General features: G+C 44.0%; 1 protein-coding gene across 2 annotated transcripts in view; it reads left to right on the forward strand.

The window, feature by feature from the left end:
* NRDE2 (NRDE-2, necessary for RNA interference, domain containing) overlaps window positions 1-19029 on the forward strand; it is a 40724-nt gene extending 21695 nt beyond the window's left edge. For both annotated transcript variants that reach the window (XM_054972332.1, XM_054972333.1), the window contains exons 10-14: window positions 300-686; window positions 7184-8085; window positions 9673-9811; window positions 16305-16376; window positions 18401-19029. In XM_054972332.1, the coding sequence (XP_054828307.1) occupies window positions 300-686; window positions 7184-8085; window positions 9673-9811; window positions 16305-16376; window positions 18401-18526 (1626 nt within the window). In that variant the 3' untranslated portion in view covers window positions 18527-19029. The remainder of the gene's footprint in view (window positions 1-299; window positions 687-7183; window positions 8086-9672; window positions 9812-16304; window positions 16377-18400) is intronic.
* Window positions 19030-21748: the final 2719 nt, after the last annotated feature.

The following is a 21748-nucleotide window of genomic DNA, read 5'->3' on the forward strand; positions in this document are numbered from 1 at the left end:
TGTATATTGCACACATAAATACTGAATAAATTTCATATAGAAATGTCACAAGATCTGTATATAATACAAAGTGTACATCCAGCAGCAGAGAACTGAAACCATAGACAAAAATACAAACCGTTTTAAAATCTGAAATGGGGAACATTTGCTCATCTGTAGTCAGATTTGCATTCTGACTTGAGGAAGTCAATTGCATGGTTTGTCTGGATTTTATCAGTTTCTAGAATAAATTCTAGGCTTGTGTTGCTTTATCCAGTTCCTTCCATTCATGCATAAAACCATTTTATGTCTTGTTGCAGGTCGTGTTTGATGATCTCGGTTCATCATTAATAAAAATCTCCAGCCCAGATCTTCAGTTTCAGTTGCTCTGCTCATTTTTGCAGTTCTTGGGAGTTCCGTGTGAGTGCCAACTCCTTCCTTCCTTCCTCTACATAGCAATGGATGAGAACAACATCTTTGGCCATGGTCAGCACGAGCAAAGCCCTCTGACTTCCTTTGACTTGCCAGTTTCTGGAATCAGTAGTATTGGTCACATGGACGCGGTTTCCCAAGGAAGAAAACGTGTTGGCCACTCTAAGGAAGGGGAGGAGTTCATACAGAATTTCTTCCATAGGATGTTGCCTCTCTTTTCAGGAAAAGAAAAATCTAAACTTTCCATCTTTTGGCTTCAATATGAAATTGCTAAGGTAATATATTATTTTTTTAACAAGTCATTTACTGCAAACAAGGCCTATAGACAAATTCATGTAAAGCAGCTATATATCTGTTTTATTGTTTAAGCACTGCACAACAGGCAGGTGTCTGGCATGACAGCTTTACAGTCTGATAGACATGCCACAGAAGGAAAAGGGGACAGTGGAAGGGAAATGATCCAGACTAAATTTTCCAGTTGTGGAAAGGGAATGGCAATTTCCACCAATTCCTCCTCCTCTCTGCAGACCATCCTCATGTCATTCTTCAGGATCCAGAACAGCATTTAATGGAAATCAGAGGGTGCAACGGAAGGGGGGAGGCAGGAAAGTTCTGTTGACTGATGGAAAATTTAGTTTAGATCCAACTCAAATCAGTTGAAGTAAGTGTTTATTATTATTTATAATTAATGTTATTTATGGTCAGTCTTTCATATTGAGATTCAAGATGGATTACACAGTGTAAATCAACACAATCAGTGGCTGGAACATTAAAATAGACAGTACAATAAGATATAGCTTGCTGAAATCCTATACAGAGCTGATACAGTGCTGAAACAAAATATAAGCAATTTGACAAGACATGTTAAACAATGTGGAAACTAAGTAGGAACATAATTAGAGCAACAGATCGTAGACTATACTGCTGTGTACTGTCACTATCCCTTTATCAAAGCATGTTTCTAAACCATTTTCTTACAGCACAGCCTTATTACCTGTGTAAAAAAAGCCCTCCTGAATAATTTGGGTTTGCACAGTTTGCAGAAAGCTGGGAGAGTGGACACTTTCCAGACTTTTTCACACAGGCCTTTCTGCAAGGTGGGGGCCACAACAGAGAATGTGTATGTATGGGCAGTGGTTGATTTTGCCCATTTGCAGGGTGGTACCTGCAGAAGGTCATGTTCAGATGAACGAAGCTGCCATGGCGGAGCATAGGGAGAAAGGTGGTCCTATAGTGATGAGGGGCCAAGGCCATGAAGGGCCCTGTATATGATAGTCAAAACCTTGAATTGAGCCTGGTAACTGATGGGTAGCCAGTGGAGTGACTGAAGAATGGGAATAATATGCATGCTCTGCTTAGCTCCTGATAATAATCAAGCTGTGTCGTTCTGCACCAACTGGAGTCTCCATGTTGACTTTGAGGGGAGACCTATGTGGAGAGCATTACAGTAGTCTAGTCTCAATGTTTACCATACCATGGATTCAGGTGGCCAGATTGACTGTTTCGAGGTAGGGGGCCATCTTCTGGGCTAGACTGAGTTTGTAGAAGGCATTTTTGAAGCTGTCTTCACTTGTTTTTCTAGCAGCAACTCTGGATCCAGAATTAACTCCTAGGCTCTAAACTGAGTCTGGAAGGGTCAGCTGAACCCCATCAGAAGTGTGGAGTACAACGTCCTTCAGTGTCTCTGCCTTCCCAGTCAGCATTACTTCTGTCTTGTCTGGGCTCACTTACAATTTGTTTGCTTTCAGCCCACAGCTCCTCTAGTGCATCACTAGGAGGTTTGGGCTAGAGAAGTATAGAGCTGAGTGTCTTCTGTGTATTGATGACATCCCATTCCATAGTTGTGAATGATTCTCCTAGAGGCTTTACATAGAGGTTGAATAACATGGGGGATAAGATTGTGCCGTATGGAGTCCCATAAGGTAATTAATGCACTGAAGATAGCTGGTCTCCATCAGCAACCTTTTGAGTCTCTTCCGTGAGGAACAACTTAAACCTGTCCAAGGCACATCCCCGATACCTACTTCTGCCTCCAAACTCCTCAACAGGATGGCATGATCTACTGCGTCAAAGGCTGCAGACAGATCCAGGATGAGCAACAAAGACAAAGCCCTTTGTATTCTGACGGAAGTCATCCACTAAAGCCACCAGAACTGTTTGTCCCAAAGCCTGGCCTGAGACCAGACTGAAAAAGTTCCAGAGCATAGGAGTTAATCCCAGAAGACCTGGAGTTAGTCTGCTACAGCTCTTTGCCCAGAAAAGGCAGATTAAAGATTGGGGGATAATTAGCCATATTTTTTGAAGGGAAGATTTTTTAAGTAGTGGTGGATAACTGCTTCTTTGAGCTGCCAAGGAAAGGCACCTTGAGTTTGTGACTGATTTATGGTAGATATCAAGGGCTCATGTATGTAGTCTTTGCATGATTTTATCTGCCAACCGGGCAAGGATCCATTTCATAAGTAATGGCCTTCACAGTCACCAGGATCCTATCAATATCCATCACTGTAACTGGGTAAAAATGGTCCATAAGTGGATCAGACAGTGTATTAAGCATTTCTTTGACCTCATCTATATTACAGCTGGCATCCAGATCAGAGCATATTCATACTATTTTGTCAGCAAAAACCTTTGCAAAGGTGTCACAGCTTATTGTCTGTTCCTGGGTCAGTAAATGTTCAGATTTAGGAGTCAGAAGAGGTTGAGATACCTTCAGCGATTGGGATGATCATGAACCAGCTGATGCAACAGCTGCAGAGAAATGTTTCTTTGCTGCTATCACACCATTTTGTTGGTGTTCCAGTGGGCTCTAGAGCATGCTCACCTGATTCAGCACAGGTTTTCTGCCAGCATTTTCTAGACCTTTTCCAGTCCACTTTTGGTCACCTACCTCCACAGTGAACCACAGGGCTGGCTTCTTCCTGTGGAGGAAAGAGATCAACAATCTTATCAGGGGCTTGAAGGAGCTTCTCATTCCAAGTTCCTATTGCAGCCTCAACAGAGGAAGTGTTTGGAATTCTAACCCCCCCCCGCCAACAATTCAGAAGGATCCATGAGCCTCCTTGGGCAGGCCATCTTAAAAGCTCCCCAGTTTTGTGTGGCGTCAGGGCTATATTCACCTTTGCCTTCAGTCGATTAATCTTCAGACCATAGTTCAGGCTGAATATCCATTCCTGAATGAAGACCTCCTCTCTGAGGCTCAGTGCAAAAGATTACGTCCAAGGTGACCCCTCTCATATGTGGGGCCATTTATGATTTGAGAGAGGCTCAGGGTAGCCAAAGAAGATATAAATCTTGAGGCAGCCCTAACAAAGAGCATTCAGTATGAATGTTAAAGTCGCCCAAAACTATCAATGTAGCTATCTCCAGTGCCACCTCCAAGAGCATGTCTGCCAACTCTGAAAGGATTTTAGCAAAAGAGAGGAACCTACTAATGAACAATAAACAAGGAAGGTGCGAGCACATAAGTAGGCATAAGCAATGAATCAGTTACAAAGTATCAAATATGTTCTATTGGAGTACCAACACTCTCAAGTGTATCAAGAAATAACAATCAACAGTGAATACATAAACAGTTAATTGACCAGTGTACAAAGAATCAAAACAAGTACAATGGTTAGAGAAGTCCAAGGAAGAAATTGGGTCCAAAAACAGTAAGTCCAACAGAGTAAATATTTCCTTTCAAATAAACTTCCTTTCTTCCAGGTAGAAAAGGGAACCAAAGGGCTGCTGAATAGCTGCCTGCTGCGCCCTGCTGAATAGCTGCCTGCTGCGCCCGACAGTCAGGGCCAGCTGAATACTGCTGTTTCGTGATGTTCACGTCATCAGGGGCGAAATTCACCAGTCAAGAGTAAATTCTTACAGAGTGCACATGAAGTCAAACAGTCAAAGATGAGTCTCAGCAAGTATCATATGGCATAGTAGCTATGCTACTATGGTGAATTTCGCCCCTGATGACGTGAACATCACGAAACAGCAGTATTCAGCCAGCCCTGACTGTCGGGCGCAGCAGGCAGCTATTCAGCAGGGCACAGCAGGCAGCTATTCAGTAGCCCTTTGGTTCCCTTTTCTACCTGGAAGAAAGGAAGTTTATTTGAAAGGAAATATTTACTCTGTTGGACTTTACCGTTTTTGGACCCATTTTCTTCCTTGGACTTCTCTAACCATTGTACTTATTTTGATTCTTTGTACACTGGTCAATTAACTGTTTATGTATTCACGGTTGATTGTTATTTCTTGATACACTTGAGAGTGTTGGTACTCCAATAGAACATATTTGATACTTCGTAACTGATTCATTGCTTATAACTCTGAAAGGATGCCTGGTGGGGAACTAGGTGGCTGGTAGACAAGCAGAATACCTAATCTGTCCTTAGTTACCAACATAAGGAGCATACAGTCCATGCCAGGTATTGGTTGTACCAGGTGTCTGTAAGTTGAAGGACTCACGGAGGACAATAGCAATGCCACCTCTCTGGGCAGCTGTGCAGGACTGGTGGAGAACCACATAACCAGGTGGAGTTAATTGGGACAGATGCATTACATCTCTGTTATGCAAGCCAGGTCAGTTTCCTCTTCCTGCAGCATCCTGTTGAGGAGTGCAGTTTTGTGCCTCACCAATTTCACATTCAACATGCTCGTGTCCACAGAGAGACCATACAACAATCCAGGGCTGCTATTGTGATGTATGCATGGTAGCATTGTCCAACAGGTGGTATTTCTTTGCCAGTCTCCAGGTGTGTGACTGATGGAGCTCGTCCTCTACCACTCATTGCTTGAGATGGCTGTGCCCTGGCTGTGCGGCCCAGGCTAAGAGCCATGGGTCAATAGCCTTTGTACTTTGCCATTACATTCACACCTCTGGTGTGAGCGGCTCTGGGAAATACCCAGTAGCTTCCAGTTGCCTGTTGGAGACAAACTGAGGGCAACATTTGTCCCTCTTCAGCCGCTTTTGGCAGGAAACAAAGGAGAATAATAATAACAACAACAATAACATTCGATTTATATACTGCCCTTCAGGACAACTTAACGCCCACTCAGGGCAGTTTACAAAGTATGTTATCATTATCCCCACAACAACAATCACCCTGTGAGGTGGGTGGGGCTGAGAGAGCTCCGAGGAGCTGTGACTGACCCAAGGTCACCCAGCTGGCTTCAAGTGGAGGAGTGGGGAATCAAACCCGGCTCTCCAGATTAGAGTCCCGCACTCTTAATAACCACTACACCAAACTGGCTCTCCCCCAGTGTCCCCCAAACTGCAGTCCTTGGTCCTCACTGCCCTGCTCTGCATCAAGTGTGAACTGTTCTGTGAAATACTAAGTTCACGTGATTGTCTAGAACAGCGGATAGTTAGCTAATTAAGTGCACCTGTGTTTGTGCTCGATTAGTCGGCTCCTCCCCCAGGCTTAAATAAAAGGCTGGCATAGCCTGTGGAAAGGGGGAAGCTGAATCACGGGAGCACGCAGGTTGAGTAATTATTTGTCTAGTGAGTTTTGTTTTAGCTAAGATTAGGCTAAGTCTTTTTTTTAATTGCCATTGCTTTTGCCTCGAGATCGGGCACTGTTGTTTTCTAACCACTCTCTTGAGTTAATAAATAATTAACTTGCCTGTGTCTTGAGTGTCTGACTGCTGTGCGCAAGGTCCTCCAGACTAAGAACCCAGAGACCAGTGAGTCTCACATAAAACCGGCAGGTCACACTACTCTTGGAAGGCTTCTGGGACAGTGTGTGGCTGTTATCAGTGCCAGAACCAGGCCCAGAGGGTTTGCCTACTCCTGACAGTGATTAGATGAAAGTCTAACTGTCTTCTACATTTAAGTTGGGGGACGACAGTTCAGTGGTTTGCATGCATGAGGTCCCAGGATCAGTTGCTGGCATCTCCTGTTTAAAGGGTCGTCTTTAGAAGGCCTGAAAGAAACCTCTGCCTGAGACTTTGGAAAGCCTTTGCGGTTAGACTGGGCTAGAGGGATCAAGGAACTGGCTTTAGCATAAGGCCGCCTTATATACTCATAGTTTCATGTGGGTAGTTGTGTTGGTCTGCAGAAGGACAGCAAGATTTGAGTCCAGTAGCACCTTAAAGACCAACATCTCGGTAACTGACAAAGGGAGCTTTGACTCTCAAAAGCTGACACCACGGAAATCTTGTTAGTCTTTAAGGTGCTACTGGACTTGAATGTTGCCCATGTACTGATATGCATGTCCAGGCCATTGTCAAATGAAAGGCCAATGATGGAATCTGTTTGGGAGGGAAGAGTCCAGCGGTGGATGGTCCAAATCAGAAAAGCTCTCCGTCGATGGTTGTCATAGTCTTACAAAAAAATCTAGTAGTTGTGTTCATGACCAATCCTTCATGTTAGTGGTGAATTCCAGCTTTTTGCAAGTTTAATCACATTACCAACAATTTCATTTGAATGATAGGTATTTAAAAATTCAGAGGACAAATCAGTAGAAATTGTGGAGGACAGTGCCCTGTTACTTTTGGAATAACTTGAACAGTCTTGGTCCTTTATAAGTCATCGGAAGTACATAGTGGAATTGTAGTGGAATTATACAGTGGAAACACATGATTTGTGCAGTGTCCGTTCATATGTTTTTAATTAAACGAGAAAAGATCCGTTTGCTTTTTGCTAATTCAGAGGATTCTGTTGGCCACTGAACCTGTTAGGTTTGAACTGCATAGAAACCAGCAAACAAGCAAAATAATGTCTTCAAATCTGTGGTTTCTAAAATGAATCTCTCTCTCTCTCTACCCCTCTCCCCTTTATTTAAACATGCAGGTGGTTCAATGGCTGAAAACTGGAAATAAAAAGAAACTAAAATCACAAGGCAAGAAGAGCAAAAAGCTAGCCAAAAATCTTCTTAAGGCACATGAGAACAGGAGCAACCTTTCCCTTTGGCAATTATATGCCTATCTGGAGTGGTTACTTGGCAATACAGAAGATGCTAGGAAGGTTTTTGATACAGCTTTGAGTATGGCAGGAACTGTGGGAATAAAAAATCCTCAGTGTTGCACCATTAGCCTGTTTTATGCTGAACTGGAGGCAGAGTTGCTAGGACGCCTAGAAGGGGCTTTGGAGTCACGTGCTACTCATGTATTGACCAGATTAACAGAAAAGGGGCCCTACGTGCCATACAGTGGGCAGATATTGTCGGTGAGCATTTTGAAAGCACGGAAGACTTATGAACATATGCTCCAAGATTACTTGAATGAAAGCTCTGCCCCTGATCAAGAACAGACCAGCAGTTCCAAGCACCTGGTTAGTTTGGTGGGTTGTTATACCCTTTTCCAATATATAACTCTTGGGATTGATTCTGCAGTCTTGATATACAGGCAGGTTTGCGAGAAGCTTAAAGGCGAAAGACTCAGTAGCAGTCAGTCTTTGAACAAAGCTCTTGAAGCCCTTACACTGATGCATACGAGTTTGCTTCGTTATCATATGAAAACGAGCGTGTATCCTTTGAGACCCCTTCGAGAAGTGCTGTCGGAGGCGTTAAAGATGTATCCTAGCAACCAGTCCCTTTGGAGGGCTTATATCCAGATCCAAAGCAAGTCTCACAATGCAAGCCAAGCACGGCGGTTTTTTGATGGTGTCACAAGGAGTACAAAATCTCTGGAGCCCTGGCTGTTTGCAATCCGAGCAGAGCTGATGAGAAAGGAGCTGGTAGAAAGCGTCCAGAGGTAACCGCGCTGCCTAGTGACATTGTCTGTTGTCTGCAGCACAATTAATTGGTGTAGTCCTCCTAACCCCCTTTGTTAGACTCTTCATGTGTTTATCCTCTTACACTGGTGCCATGGGCCATTTCCACATGCTCTTAAAAGGACGGCCCACTCACTGAATGCTGGCAGCTTTCCCCCAGGAATCTTGACGTCTCCATTTGCAAAATGTTTGCCGGCCGTTTGGCTTCAGTTTTTTTCATGCCTTTTCTGGGAATGTGCTTTCCATGGTCACAGAAAAAGTGCCGAAAAAACAAAAGCCAAACGGCCCACAAACGTTTTGCAAATGGAGATGTCGCCAGCATTCCGTGAGTGGGCTGTCCCTTTAAGGGCATGTGGAAATGGCCATGTGCTTGTCCTCTGGCACATGCTGGTGTTTTGTACTTGTAACTGTGATGTGCCCAAGGTTATGTGGGTGAAATTTGTGGCAGAGTGGAGACATGAAGTTGAATTTCCCATGGCAAGACACAGCCTTCCACCCTTTGCACGACTCTACCCTCTACACGTGACTCCTCCTTTGCTGATGATAAGGAAGGAAGGATCATACTCACAGGAACGTCTTCTGCACATAGGCACTGTGCTCCCATGCTGGCAGTCATGTGGGAGGCAAGGGGATGGGAGTCAGCATGCTCAGGCCTGCTCTCCCTCTCCGCTCATTCATTCTACATGCAGGGGAATTGTGTGTACAGGGCTACTGTTTTTTCTCAATCCTGAAAATTATGTCTATGCATATGTTGAATTCTTATTGCCTCTGCTGTATAAGGATACTTCAAATGAGCCACTGTGGTGCAGCAGATACAGTAGCTTGGATCTGCCGGAGCATTTTCACTGACTGAAGGGTTTCTATCCATGGAGTGTGACCTTCTCACCTCTCTCTGCTTGCAGCCCAAAATACTCCCCTGAAATGTATTTTCTGGTGGGTCATCAGTTCCCCAGGAACAGCATTTTGGGCTGCAACAGGAGAAGGAGGCAAGAAACTCATTCTTTGCAGGAAGAAATCCTTCTATCTGCAGAAACACTTTGACAAATCCAAGCCAGGATTCTACTCCTAAGATCCCACTTTAAATTCCATGTATCTCACTGGGTATTTAGCTGGATGCATTCCAAGAGCATTATGTTCAAATGCATATCTATCCTAATAAAATCCAAAAGTGATGGTGATCTCCTCAGGCGAATATCCCTGAGAATCAAGGCAGCATTACCTGCAGCAGTTTAATATTTGGCCATCTGTGCCCATGTTAATTTTTTAAAGCAGTTACTATTACTTTAATAGTCAAATTAGTGTAAAGTTCTGTAGGGTAAAATGGCTGCTTAGAGCTGCCTGCTGAGCGTGTTGCATTTTGGTGATCGTTCAGTCTGCTGCATGTTTTGAATGGATAATAAATTCACTATGTCACAGATCTTTTTCACAAATGATAATGCAACCTTTCAGTCCATAAATGTACCTTTTCTGGTCTGACAAAAATGTTCACATTTGCTGTCGCCGCTGCTGCTGCTGTGTGTTTTTAATGATGGCACTACTGTTTTTGTTTTGGCTTTTCTTTGTTTCAGGGTAGCCACTGGAAACGTGTATGCAACAGTTCCTGAAACAGGGTTAACAAATCGGATCAAAGCTTTATTTGAACGTGCAATTGAGACTGAAAATGGTGCTCATTGTCCCTTGCTATGGAGACTATACATATACTTTATGGTGAGAGAGGGTTGACTGTGTCTCTACCCGCCCCCCCCCCCCCTGTAGATATAGAAGTAGTTACCTGGATAAGAAGCTATGCCTGTATAAATAGTTGTTGCATGGGCAGTTCTTAGTCCAAGTCAGCAGTTGGGTCTGGTCAGGCATAGATTCAGTTGTTAGATGATTGTCAGTAAGTACCAATCAGCTATTCAGGAGGAGCAGGGTTGGGAGCTGGATTGTGGTTGGTTGTGGCATGTGTGCGCGCGCATGCACCCACCTCTCGGGCTGTCCTTGGAGTCTACTCCTATGCATAAGGAGACCTTTCTTTAAAAGGCCTTGGATTTTCTTCACAGAGGAGCACATTTGAGCCCAATCCAAGGAAGAATAAGTGCTTTATCTTTTCAAAATCTACAAAGTGTTTAGTGTTTAACTTTGTTCATTGTCTGTCTTCTGTACAGTACCACGTGGGACTGCGCTCGCGCAAGCCTGCCGACCGGAACTTTTTTTACTAGCCAAATGTCCACTAGGGGGCGCTCGCCCAAGGAATGCGCATGCGCAGCACGGCATCCGTAGGCAGTGCCCACTCACCCTCAGTTTCTTTGCTGCCGACCAGTGAAGATCTAGCTCATCCGTTGTTCAGAGAAGAATATAGAGATGTTGGTTGGTGAGTGATATTCTTCTAAGATGTCAGATAAGGCTTTATTTAAACTCTGTTCCACTTGTTCGACCAAGATGACAAGGACTGATGGTCGTTTGGTCTGTCTTGAATGTCTGGGCGAAACTCATAATGTGCAGAAATGTGAACACTGCCAGTGTTTTACATCCAAGGCCAGAGCCGAGAGGTCTATTAGGCTACAGGCCTTACTGTAGAAGAGAGCTATGTGGGCAACTGATGTTCTTAGAGCCCTGACTAAACCACCTTCCCGTGAGCAGCATGTCTGTTCGGAGTAATGCCTTGACTCCGAAGTCCCGTTCCCCAGATTGGATCTGACAGCCCTCTAACCGCTTCGGATCCGACAGGAGTTTATAAAGCGCTTTCTGATCTTTGGACCCGACAACCAGGAGTTTCGGATCCGGACCGGAGCCATAAACGTCAGTTGCTGTCGAGATCAGAACCATCAGCGACTCCGACTCTGAAGGCGAAGAGGGCAACATCGGATCCGGCTTTGCCAACTGTATCAGATCTGAAGGTGTTGGAACCAAGGACATCAGATCTGAAGCTTACAGAACCTGACCCCTTGTCTCGACCAGCTACTGGAGATACCCTTCTGGATCCAAAGTGTTCGGCTCCAACTATGGTGGACAAGAGACCGGATCCAGTGGATCGGAAGCGTGGCACTGAACTTTCACAGGCTGTTCCGCCTACTAAGAAGGCCAAAAAGGAAGTCTAAGCACAGGCAGTCGGCCACGGTGCAGACTGAGCTGTTTCTTTGGGAGAGAACCAAGACTCCTTCCCCTCGTGCCAGATCCCCATTGTGTCACTCCTCCATCAATGAGGGCGAATTACGAGACGCTCCTTCCTATGATTCACCTAGAGGGGCTACCCATGACCAGTTTCTGTATCATTGGGACTCTAGCAGACATGGATCGGTGTATTCCGTACCACATCATGCCTGTTCCCTGACTTCTGGCAGGGATGAGTGGGAAGTACCTAGGAGTGATTACTCCTGTTACGGCTCCCCTGATCGAGACCTTGCATACCAACCTTCTGACCTTGGATGGGACCAGAACCCTAGTCCTCCCTCAGACTCTTCTCCTGACGAGGTTATCATTGGGACGGGAAGGATTTCACCGAATGAAGATTACAAGCTGTATACCGAACAGATGCTTCAGATGGCTCGCTCTTTGGAAATTGAAGTATCAGCTACCAGCCTGAAACCCAAGGATAAGATACTCCAGTATATTTACTCCGGTAATCCGGCCACTATTACGTTTCCAATTACAGAGGGCCTGGTGGAGGTCATCACAGCAGTGTGTGAGAAGCTAGCTTCAATCCATCCTGCGTCTCGCAAACTGGAGGCCCTATACAAGACCAGGGATGACATATGTACCTACCTCATATCCGCCACCATCTTCGTTGGAGATGCAGACTCATCAGCGACGGGTCCCAAGCTGTACCTGTGGATAAGGAAAGCAGGAAGTTGGATTCGCTGGGCAAGAAATTATACTCATCTGCAGCTCTTAACCTGAAGATAGCTAATTATCCAGCTATTATGGGAGCTTACCAGATTTTTCTCTGGAACCATGTTGCGATATTAATAGACAAGCTCCCTGAGGACCAAAAGGTCCTTGCTAAGGTCATTATGGAGGAGGCTTTAAGGTTATCAAGACAGCAAATCAATGCTGGTCATAATTTGGATGATGCCTCTGCAAGGGGTCTGGCTTCCTCCATCGTTCTCTGCAGACATGCCTGACTCTGCACCACTACTCTGCCCATTGAAACGTGAAACAAAGTGGAGGATCTGCCATTTGAAGGACAGACTTTGTTTTCAAGCAAGAGAGATGAGTATCTGTCACAGAAGCGCAGGGATCGAATTATGGCACATTCTTATGGGGTCCTCCCATCCAAACAACCTTCTGACCTGCGTTACCAATATCACTCGTTGCAGAGTTATAGGGGCAGACATCAGAGATACCAACCATATCCTTACTATGGGTCTTACAGGCAGTCTCAGCCTCCGTCAGGATCATATCAGCGGGGGAGATCTATCAGTCGACCCCGCCGCAACCAGCAGAGTCCTATTAACAAAGAGTCTGCTACTCAACCCAAGCAGTTCTGACTGGAGAACAGTCTTGTCATTTTTGGGGACAGATTAGCTAGTTATGCCCAGGCATGGGCTGAAATTACAGTTGATAATTGGGTTCTGCATATCATAGAAGTTGGTTATAAAATTCAGTTTAAAATTTATCCAGAATTGTCTCTTCCTAATTTTTCACAACAGGCCTGCTCTAACAGATTACAGGCTGAGGTTACAGTTCTGCTACCAAAGGGAGCCGTGCAAGAGATGCCCCCTCAGGACTCTCTGTAGGGTTTTTACTCTAGGATGTTTTTGGTAGACAAAAAGGACGGTGGAGTTTGCCCTATTTTAGATCTTAGGGGGTTGAACAAATTTATCCTGGTCAAGTTTAGAATGTTCACACTTACTACAGTACTGCAGTTGATGCCTAATACTATGTGGTTCGCCATCCTAGATTTTAAGGACACATACTTTCATATTACCATTCACCCTAGCCACAGGAAATTTCTCAGGTTCATTTGTAAGGATAAGATTTTGCAGTACCAAGTGTTGCCATTTGGCCTGTCCACGATCCCCGAGTGTTTACCAAGTGTATGGCTACGGTAATGGCTTTTCTCAGAAAGCAGGGATTTTCATTCTACCCTTATTTGGATGATTGGCTTTTATCTGCCTCGCCTGCAGAGGCTCTTCAGGAGCAAATTAAGGCAGTGGTGGTTACGTGTTCCCAGTTGGGGCTCTTGGTGAATTTTAAAAAATCAGCCCTTACTCCTTCAAGGAGGATCCTCTTTATAGGTATGGTCCTAGATGGTATCTTGTATAGAGCTTCCTACCCTCAGAACGAGCTCATAGAATCAGTAGGATGGTAGCTCACTTTTCTAGGTGCAGATTCCAGTCTGCAGTGGCTATACAGAAGCTTTTGGGGCTTATGGCCTTGTCTACTGCGGTCACCCCCATGGTTTGATTATACATGCGCCCCCTACAGTTATGGTTTTTGTCAGTACATGATTTTGATGGCAGTTCCCAGGACAGGAAATATTCCATACCTCGGAGAGTCATTCGTTCCTTGGGATGGTGGCTTAGCGAGGCTAATCTACTTAAGGGAGTAGATTTTGGGTCTATTCAGTCCCAGATTTCCATTTCCACTGATGCCTCCACTATAGGGTGGGGTGCCCAGTGTGGGTCCCTCAAGGAGCATGGTACGTGGTCGGAACAGGAATGGGAGAGTCATATCAACCTCCTAGAGCTTAAGGCCATTCGTTACGCCCTTATTGCATTTGCAGATACCATACATCATGAAGTCGTTCAATTGTATGGCCATGTTCTGTCTGAACAAACGGGGGTACCACTTCCAGGGCTCTCTGTGCCAAAGCAGTTCGGATTTGGGAGTGGGCTCTGGACAGAGGCATCTACATACAGGCCATACACATCCCCAGTACCACAAATGTAGTGGCAAAGTTGAGCTGCATGGCTTCCGACAAGTACGAGTGGACCATTGCCGACGTTTACCTGCACAACGTCTTTGTGGAGTGGGGTTTTCCTGACATAGATCTCTTTGTGTCCGTGAGCAATAGGAAGGCCCCACGGTTTCGCTCCAGAGGAGGCGTAGGTCCCAACTCCGTGGGGGACGGATTTCAGATTGCTTGGACAGGACATCTGTTCTATACACTCACTCCATTTCTGCTGATCTCCAGAACGATCAGCAAGATTCAGAGGGACATCCTTTTGGCCGAGGCAGCCCTGGTTCCAGCATGTCGTGCAGCTTTCACAAGGGTTATATTATCGATTCAAACTGAATCCGGACCTTCTTTCCGACGGGGGGATTTGGTATCACGACCTACCCAAACTGAACCTAACAGCTTGGCGCAATCTTGGTCGGAAGGAATGTCAGAAAGAGTAACAGATCTTGCTCAATGTGAGAAGGGACACTACTTGCAAATCGTACTCCGCTAAATGGAGACGTTTCGAATCCTGGGCTGTTCGGAGAGGGGTGGATGTTTGGAACTGTCAATTGGCTTCTATTTTGAGTTTCTACTAACTTTAAAGGATGACGGCCTTTCTGATTCCTCTGTCAAAGTGTACTTGGCAGCTATTTCAGCGTTCCATCCCAAGATAGGATGGAATGACTGTTTTTTCACACAGCTTATTTAAAACCTTCCTTAAGAGGTTACAGAATGTATTCCCCCCCATGGTCCCTCAAGTTGGTGTTGGCCAAGCTCATGAAAGCTCCTTTTGAGCCATTGGCTACTTGCGATTTAAAATTCCTTTCTTTTAAAGTTTATTTTCTAGTTGCTATTACTTCGGCCCACAGGGTTAGTGAGTTAGCGGCCCTTCGATTGGACCCTCCTTTTCTGAAGGTCCATCAGAATAAGGTCGTGTTGAAACCTGATCTTAAGTTTAGACCAAAGGTTTCCACACAGTTCCATACTTCACAGGATATTGTGTTGCCTGTTTTCTTTCCATCCCCTTCAAATACCTCTGAGAAGGCCCTGCACTCATTGGATGTGCGTAGGTCAGTATTGTTTTATCTTCAGCGAACAGCTCAGTTTAGGAGAGAAAAACAACTTTCTGTCTATTATTCTGGTCCTAGGAGGGGGAAAGCTGCTACCCCTCAGTCTATTTCCCAATAGGTTACTTTGGCAATTAGAAATTGTTATTTGCATGCTAACCTACCTTGTCCTCTGGAGATCAAGGCACATTCTACGAGGGCCCAGGCATTGTCCGCTGCTTTCCTGAGGGGGATTCCACTGCGTGACATCTGCAGAGCCGCAACATGGTCCTCTTCGGAGACGTTCGCCAAGCATTATGCTCTAGATGTACTAGAGAGGAGAGAAGCTTCGGTTGGTCAAGCCGTTCTTCAGTCGTTTTTTCTATGAGGAACACACCCACCTCCAAGGTAAGCGGCTTGTGAGTCTCCATGTGGGACTGTACAGAAGACAGACAATGAAAACCCAGCTGCACTTACCGTAACTGCTGTTCATTGATGTCTTCTGTGCAGGCACGTAAACCCTCCCTCGCTGTGTTCTTCCTTAATTTCTGCTGGGAGGTCGGCGGCACAGGAGAAGCAGAGTGAGGGGGCGCCGCCTACGGATGTCGTGCTCGGTGGGAAAAGCCGGGCAGGCGCATTTCTTGGGTGAGTGCCTCCTAGTGGATGTTTGGCTAGTAAAAAAGTTCCAATTGGCAGGCCTGCGCGTACGCAGTCCCATGTGGGACTGCACAGAAGACATCAATGAACAGCAGTTACGGTAAGTGCAACGCTGTTTTCTGGATCTGTGTACAGTTGAACAAAATCGATGCACTGTATGTTGTGAACTTCAAACAAATTGAGAAACGTTCTTGAGTAACTTCCCTTTTTAATTAAAAGAGTTATTGGTAAATGTGGCTGCTTTCTGTTTAAATATATGGCTTTACTGTGTTCAGAGGGCTGACATTTGGAGCGATAATACATTTTAGAGTAGTGCATTTATGGGCCTCTTTCAGAATATATTCTTCCCCTCAGTACTGGCATTTACAGGGCCTGTCTTGTGAATTTAGTGAAGTGAAGCAGAAAACAAAAGATTTGGCATTTGAGTTAAAAAGTGAACCACCAGAGTACTTGTGATAAAATATCACATTGTGATACACACTTTTTAAAAAGAACAACACTTTCCTGGAGAAATTCTCAGTCTAAATTTCTGGTAACATTTTCTTCAGTTTTACTTAAATATAATACTGTTTATTCACACAAAACACTGTCATTTTGAATAATACGTTTATATTTAAAATGTGTGTTTTAGATTTCTTTGGGGGATAAGGAAAAAAGTAAAGGGCTGTTCTACAGAGCACTACAAAACTGCCCCTGGACAAAGGTAAGTTTCAAAAAGTTCTGTTATGTATTGTCCTTTAAAAAAAACCCCAAAACCTCAAGACTGTTTAAAATGAAAAAGCTTGTAATTAAGTATAATACCTGTGTATATGGAGGAAGCGAACAGATTATATTAACATGATGGGTATCTGAAATTCTACATTTTAAATAGCTCCTAGTTCTTGATTTACTCTATTAGTGTCACTGTGCAGTTTTCACAACCTACATGGTAAGGGCAAAGTCTTATATGAGTACAGGATTTTTAATTACCTGTTCCCCCCTTTTTTTTTTGGTATGAGGGATAGAGCTGATCTAGGCAAGATCTAGGGATTGAGCATTGAAGGGTAACAGTGTTTTAGGTTTGGGACTGTGAGAAAAGACCATGGGGCCTATGGAATATACCTCACTCGGGTTTCTTCCCTGTGATTGGATCCTATGAACCTTTAGCACAAGGGAATTCATGGCTCAGGATGTTTTTTAAGTAACAGTATTCATAGTCCACCTTTCTCATTAAAACACAAGGTGAATTAAACAGTATACATCAATAGCAATCAAGAGGATGAGACATCCAGTAAGCAATGTAATAGAATTAGGATTACAGAAATCTAAAACCAAGCGGAAATCTGAAACAAAGTGTAAGTGTTAACATGACATGTTAAATAAGGCAGAAAGTAAATAACGACAACTGCACTTATATACCAGTCTTCTCGACAGATTAGTGCCTCACCCAGAGCGGTGAACAAGTTAATGTTAATATTATCCCCACAATACAGCTGGGAAGCTGGGGCTGAGAGGAGTGGCTTGCCCAAGGCCACATACTGAGCTTATGGCAGTCGTGGGATTCGAACCAGTAGAGTGCTGATTCACATCCAAACTACTTAACCACTGTGCTGCAGCAGCTCTCAGTATGTACAGCAGCAGTATATACTAGGATAATACATACAGCATCAGATAGTACATACTGTACGCAGTAATATAGTCCACAGTCCCCTTTCCCTTTATTAAAGCATTTTTCTGTTATAGTATAGCCCTATTACTTGTGTACGAATACCCTCCTGAATAATTTGATTTTGAGTAGTTTGCAGAATGCCAGTAGAGCGGGGAGCCTTCCTGACCTCATCAGGCAGGCCATTCCATAAGGGAGGGGGCTACCACAGAGAATGGACATGTACAGGCTGTTGTTGATTTTGCCCATCTGCAGGGCAGTACCTGCAGAAGGTCTTGCTCAGATGACTGAGGTTGTTGTGGCTGTGCGTAGGAGAGGTAATCCTGCAAGCCCAAGTGACCAAGGCCAAGAAAGGCTTTGTATGTGATAACCTATACCTTGGATTGAACTCAGTAATTGATGGGCAGCCAGAGAAGTGATTGCAGAATGGAAAATTATGCATGTTCTGACTTGCTCCTCCTAATAACTAAACTGGGGTATTCTGAACTGTAGTCTTCAGGTTGACTTTGGGAGACCTTTGTAGAATGCGTTACAGTAGTCTGGTCTCAGTGTTACCATAGCGTTGATCCATGTGGCCAGATCAGACAAGTCAAGATTATGGGCCATCTTCTGGATCTTTTCCACCTTTCTCTTCCTCCAGCAGCCTCCTGAGAACTTTTAGGAGCTGGTACTTAGAGTCATGGGGATGATATGTCATGGGAAGGGCTGTGAAGAGAGGGTATTGGATGACATGAACCTTCCTCATTCTTTCACCAGTGGAGTTTCCACTGACACAAGAAGCATTGCATCATAAAAAGGAAATGTGATTGACATTGCCTAATCCCTACTGTTCACAGCAGCCTCTCTGTGGCATTTTTGTCTTTGAGGCTTCCAAGACTATGAGCATCAACTATCTGGATATTTCAGGAGGCTTCTGGGGGAAGGGAAAGGTGGGAGAGATCTGTGGTTGTCCTCTGTAAACAGTTTGTATGATTCAGACCATAAATTTCTTCATAGAAGAAAGTGGCCTTTTATTAAATGAGAACTTGTTAGACATGCCGTTACAGAGGGTCATTGTTGATGTTTTTAACATTGTTTTGTAGGTACTATATATGGATGCCATAGACTATTTTCCAGATATGCTGCAAGAGATTCTTGATCTTATGACTGAGAAAGAGCTGAGAGTACGGGTACCCATCGAAGAACTGGAGTTGTTGCTGGAAGATTAAAGAGTTTGAAAATGTGAAGACAAGAAATTGTCTTGAAAAGACTCTTCGGTTATAGCTGGAGACCTTTTTGTTTTCTACAGATTTTTAATTGAGAAAATACTATTTTTCTTTATGCACTTTGTACCTAAAAAGTACAACATTGGGTGCATTATGGTGCCTAATATGTAAATAATTTTTCCAAATGGATATCCTTTCTGTTCTTACGCAGTCATCTACCCAGATAAACTTAAGATGCCATAACTAGGCCAGAGAAATGATAACAGCTGAGCTATTTCCACTTACTATGTTGCAGGTAAACATCCGCACGTGATTCCTACTCCCATATTTATTTTGCAGGTTGAACAGAACTAGACTTGGAAATGTGCACTAAATTTGACTGGACCTCACAAGAAGCGAAACCTTGTGACGGGGTTTTTATTATTCTGTCATGACACATGGCAGTTGTAATGTAAATATTGCTTGTAAAAATACAAAATTTCAATATTTTAATTCATTTGAATGTGAACTTTTTTTTTTAAGGGTGCAAACATTTTGTAACACTGCTTTCAGTGAATATTTTTATTTGGTGTAGACTGAAATTTAATATCACATTAGTTACCACAGGGTCCATGTATAAACCAGCTCTTACTTTCCATAATCCCAGTTGTTAAGAGAAGAAGCAGTCAGTCATTACGGACTCTCCTCTGATGAATAAGGAGTACAGTTTAGGATTAGCTTCTTCCATTGGGTTGCAGCTCTCTTGCAAATGAGTCACGAGACCAGGGGGGAAGAAGGGGAGGAACATGATGAGGTAGGAGATGTGGCTTAGTGACACTCAGTGGCAGATTTGGGTATGCTTCTGTATAATACTTGAAATGGTCATGAAATACAGCCTGCTCAGTAATGCTATATACAGTAAAGCTTTGTTGTCCAGCGCTCATTGGGAATGGAGGAGTACTGGATAATCATATGAGCTGAATGCTCAAGCTTATTGCTCACGTACCCTACCCAGAGGAATCCAAAGTGTCCAGGTCCCATCCCATCGGCAACAGCTCCAGCACCTGGCAGAATTCTTCTCTTCTGAGCCACAGAGCATAGCTACATAGCTCTGGGAGCCTTCTGGGCAGAGACAAAAGGAGGCACCCAAGGATGATTTCAGCAGGCAGTGTTGGCTGTCAGACAGTCAGAAGGCATCAAGCTGGCTGGCTGGCGAGGCGGGAATGAGGCACGCATGCCTGAAGGAAGGAGTTTGCCCTGTGTATGATGCTGGTCGAGGGAATATGCTGAATAACTAAGGAACAGTTAACAGAGCTTTCACTGTATTTCTAAATATTGAACAGGAAAAAGAAATGATAAACTTGTTTAGTGTTAATAGGTATGAAATTATTGCATCTTACACTGGGAGTGGGGAAATAACACGGAGTTAACTTTGCCAGTGGGTCTCAAAGTACTAAAGATTCATGTGGGGTTCCAGTTCAAAAAGTTTGAGCGCCACTTGTTTCTGCAGCTCAGGCTGCCTACCACTGAAAAAGAGTGGGACGTAACTGTTCCTGAACAGGGTGTTCATCAGAAAATAAGCAAGCCTTGTAAGTAAGCAAAAATGTCTCACTCCTCTGCATGTTTACATGTCTCCTAGCTGGTTCAATGGAGTTTCCTCCAGGCACATCATAGTAAGACTGCAGCCTGTTTTGCTATGAAATTGGAGTTGAGCATCCAAACATTCTCTGTTGTAAACTATAGTGTTAGTTGTTTCAAAATATGCCTCTCACCGCTTGCTTATACATGGGGGATGGAGAAGCAACTGCAGGGTGATGGGATCTAATTGGAGGGCAAGATGGTGCTTTAAAGAAGACTCCTATGCAGTGTTTGCTGTGATGTAGCAAACATATGGCTGATGCATATTTTGCAGTAGAAACCAGCAACATGAAGGAAATTATATCAGCCCATTCTGGATTAATTAGGGCTTTTTTCTTTTTTGCTTTGCTATGTGGTAGCAGGATGTAGAATTGGATTTTATTGCTACTGGGTGAAAACATGTTAATTGCTCTATATAAATTCTAGAAATGTTTCCAGGCACAGAGTCTTGATATGACTTTTACTTTATTTATAATGACCTTTCTCCCCAATGGGATCCCAAGGTGGCTTACATAATTCTCTACTTTAACCCTGTATGGTAGGTTAGGCTGAGAGTGCGTGACTGACCCAAGGTCACCCAGCAATCTTTCATGGCAGAACAATTCAAATCTGGTTTAACCACTACACCACGCTGGCTTTCAGAGCGAGCCCCACAGTAGCACCAGATGTATTTGGAGTTTTTCTGTAAGATGAAACCCCTCATTCTTTCTAGTGTAGTAGCTAGACACAGATACACAATTGACACTGGCTTATTCAGCAAAACATAGAGATATTTTGTGAACCCAGACCCCATCATGTTGCATGGGGCTGGATGGATACTTGTATGTTAGCCATAGCAAAAGCTGCTATGCAGCTCTGTGCTGGAATATGTCCTCTTCCTTTTTTTCTGTCTTTCTGTGTGTGTGGTAGTTTTTGTGTTTCGGTTGCTTTAAAAAGGAAGAGAGTGGAAGAGCGCTAATAAATGAATCTGAAGCAGCAGAGTCTATGAAAAGTGTTTCCAAATTATTTGACTGCATGAATTTAAGGCCTTCCAGACATAACTGCAGAAGCTTAACTTAAATAGTGGAAGATGGACAAAGCTATCGAAGTGTTGCGCCATCCGAATAGGATTTCCTCCCCTCCCCTTGAACAGAAAACCCAGAAACTTTCTGTATGTGATGGCATGCATGGTTGCGATGCAGGGGCTAAGACATACCCACGTTGCTGAAATCCCAACAGCAACTTAATAAGCCAAGCACTTAAAAATAACGCTAACTGGAACCCTGTGGACACATCAGCTTAGTTGTTCTAAACTTAAAACCGTAACAAAACAGTAAACTGCATGGAAGGAAATTTGGAGCAAACGAGAGAGATTTCAAAGTGTGTCTACCCATGTTATTACGACTGCCTGTGTGTTTTAACAGGAATATAAAGGCAGGCTGTTTGTGCCAATGTCAGAAATATAACAACAATTATGAAGATATCTGGATATCCTGAGACCACCCTTTAGGCCCCCTGGCTAGGGATTCTTATCAAAAATGGGGGGGGGGGTACATTCATTGTGGCAGAGTCCCCAGGGAAGCAGTGTTAAACAACTAATGGTCACTCATCACTTGAATGAATTTGCCA

The sequence above is a fragment of the Eublepharis macularius genome, chromosome 2 (assembly GCF_028583425.1).
Source record: "Eublepharis macularius isolate TG4126 chromosome 2, MPM_Emac_v1.0, whole genome shotgun sequence".
Taxonomy (NCBI): domain Eukaryota; kingdom Metazoa; phylum Chordata; class Lepidosauria; order Squamata; family Eublepharidae; genus Eublepharis; species Eublepharis macularius.